The following is a 653-nucleotide window of genomic DNA, read 5'->3' as shown; positions in this document are numbered from 1 at the left end:
GAGTGACATTAACGAAGTCGCCAACCCGAACCGACCAAGTCTTATGGTCCACCGTCAGATACGAGTACGTTAGCCCCTCGAGCTCCTTCCTCAGGTCTAAATGCAGGGGAATATGCTTTCCTTTCACTTCGATCTCGTCTACCTAAAGGGAACATAAGAGGAGGTATGTGATTAAATGATCTGATTATTTGAATTGGTTTATTTTCTCGTATATCTTGTTGTTCCATTATTATATTCGTTGATATCAATATAGGCTTTACCTTCTTGATAGCCTGATTACTTTTACATTTCCACAGATACTCTCATCGTAATAAGTATTGGAATTTATCCTAAAGCATCAGTACACACGTACATCTGGCCAAATAAATTCGCGGACTTCTTGAAATTATCAAGCCTCAATTTCATAAGGTACATTCCCTTTCATAATCTCGTACTTGCATGTTAATACTTTCACTAATATAGCAATATAAACCCTCTTCTTGAATAAATTAGAAAGTCTAAGCAAATTTTGTTATATTTTAATATTTGAAACGAAATTTATATGAAAGCATATAAAAAACAGATATTCCAAGTCTTTATTTTTTATTCGAATGTTAATGCCCTCTGGTATACTTCTTACAACTTGCGTTCACTAAAGGATGAATGTTTAGAAA

General features: G+C 34.3%; 1 protein-coding gene across 1 annotated transcript in view; it reads right to left on the bottom strand.

Moving 5' to 3' along the window:
• The window catches only part of LOC119585233 (protein O-linked-mannose beta-1,2-N-acetylglucosaminyltransferase 1-like), a gene marked incomplete in the record, with an annotated part of 16,435 nt that overhangs the window by 11,916 nt on the left and 3,866 nt on the right, over positions 1–653 (bottom strand). The window contains 1 exon segment of the mRNA XM_037933893.1: positions 1–142. Within this exon segment, the coding sequence (XP_037789821.1) occupies positions 1–142 (142 nt within the window).

This window comes from Penaeus monodon, chromosome 19 (assembly GCF_015228065.2).
Source record: "Penaeus monodon isolate SGIC_2016 chromosome 19, NSTDA_Pmon_1, whole genome shotgun sequence".
Classification (NCBI taxonomy): Eukaryota; Metazoa; Arthropoda; class Malacostraca; order Decapoda; family Penaeidae; genus Penaeus; species Penaeus monodon.
Note: the sequence above shows the minus strand (reverse complement) of the source record. Positions and strands in the feature narration are given on the sequence as shown.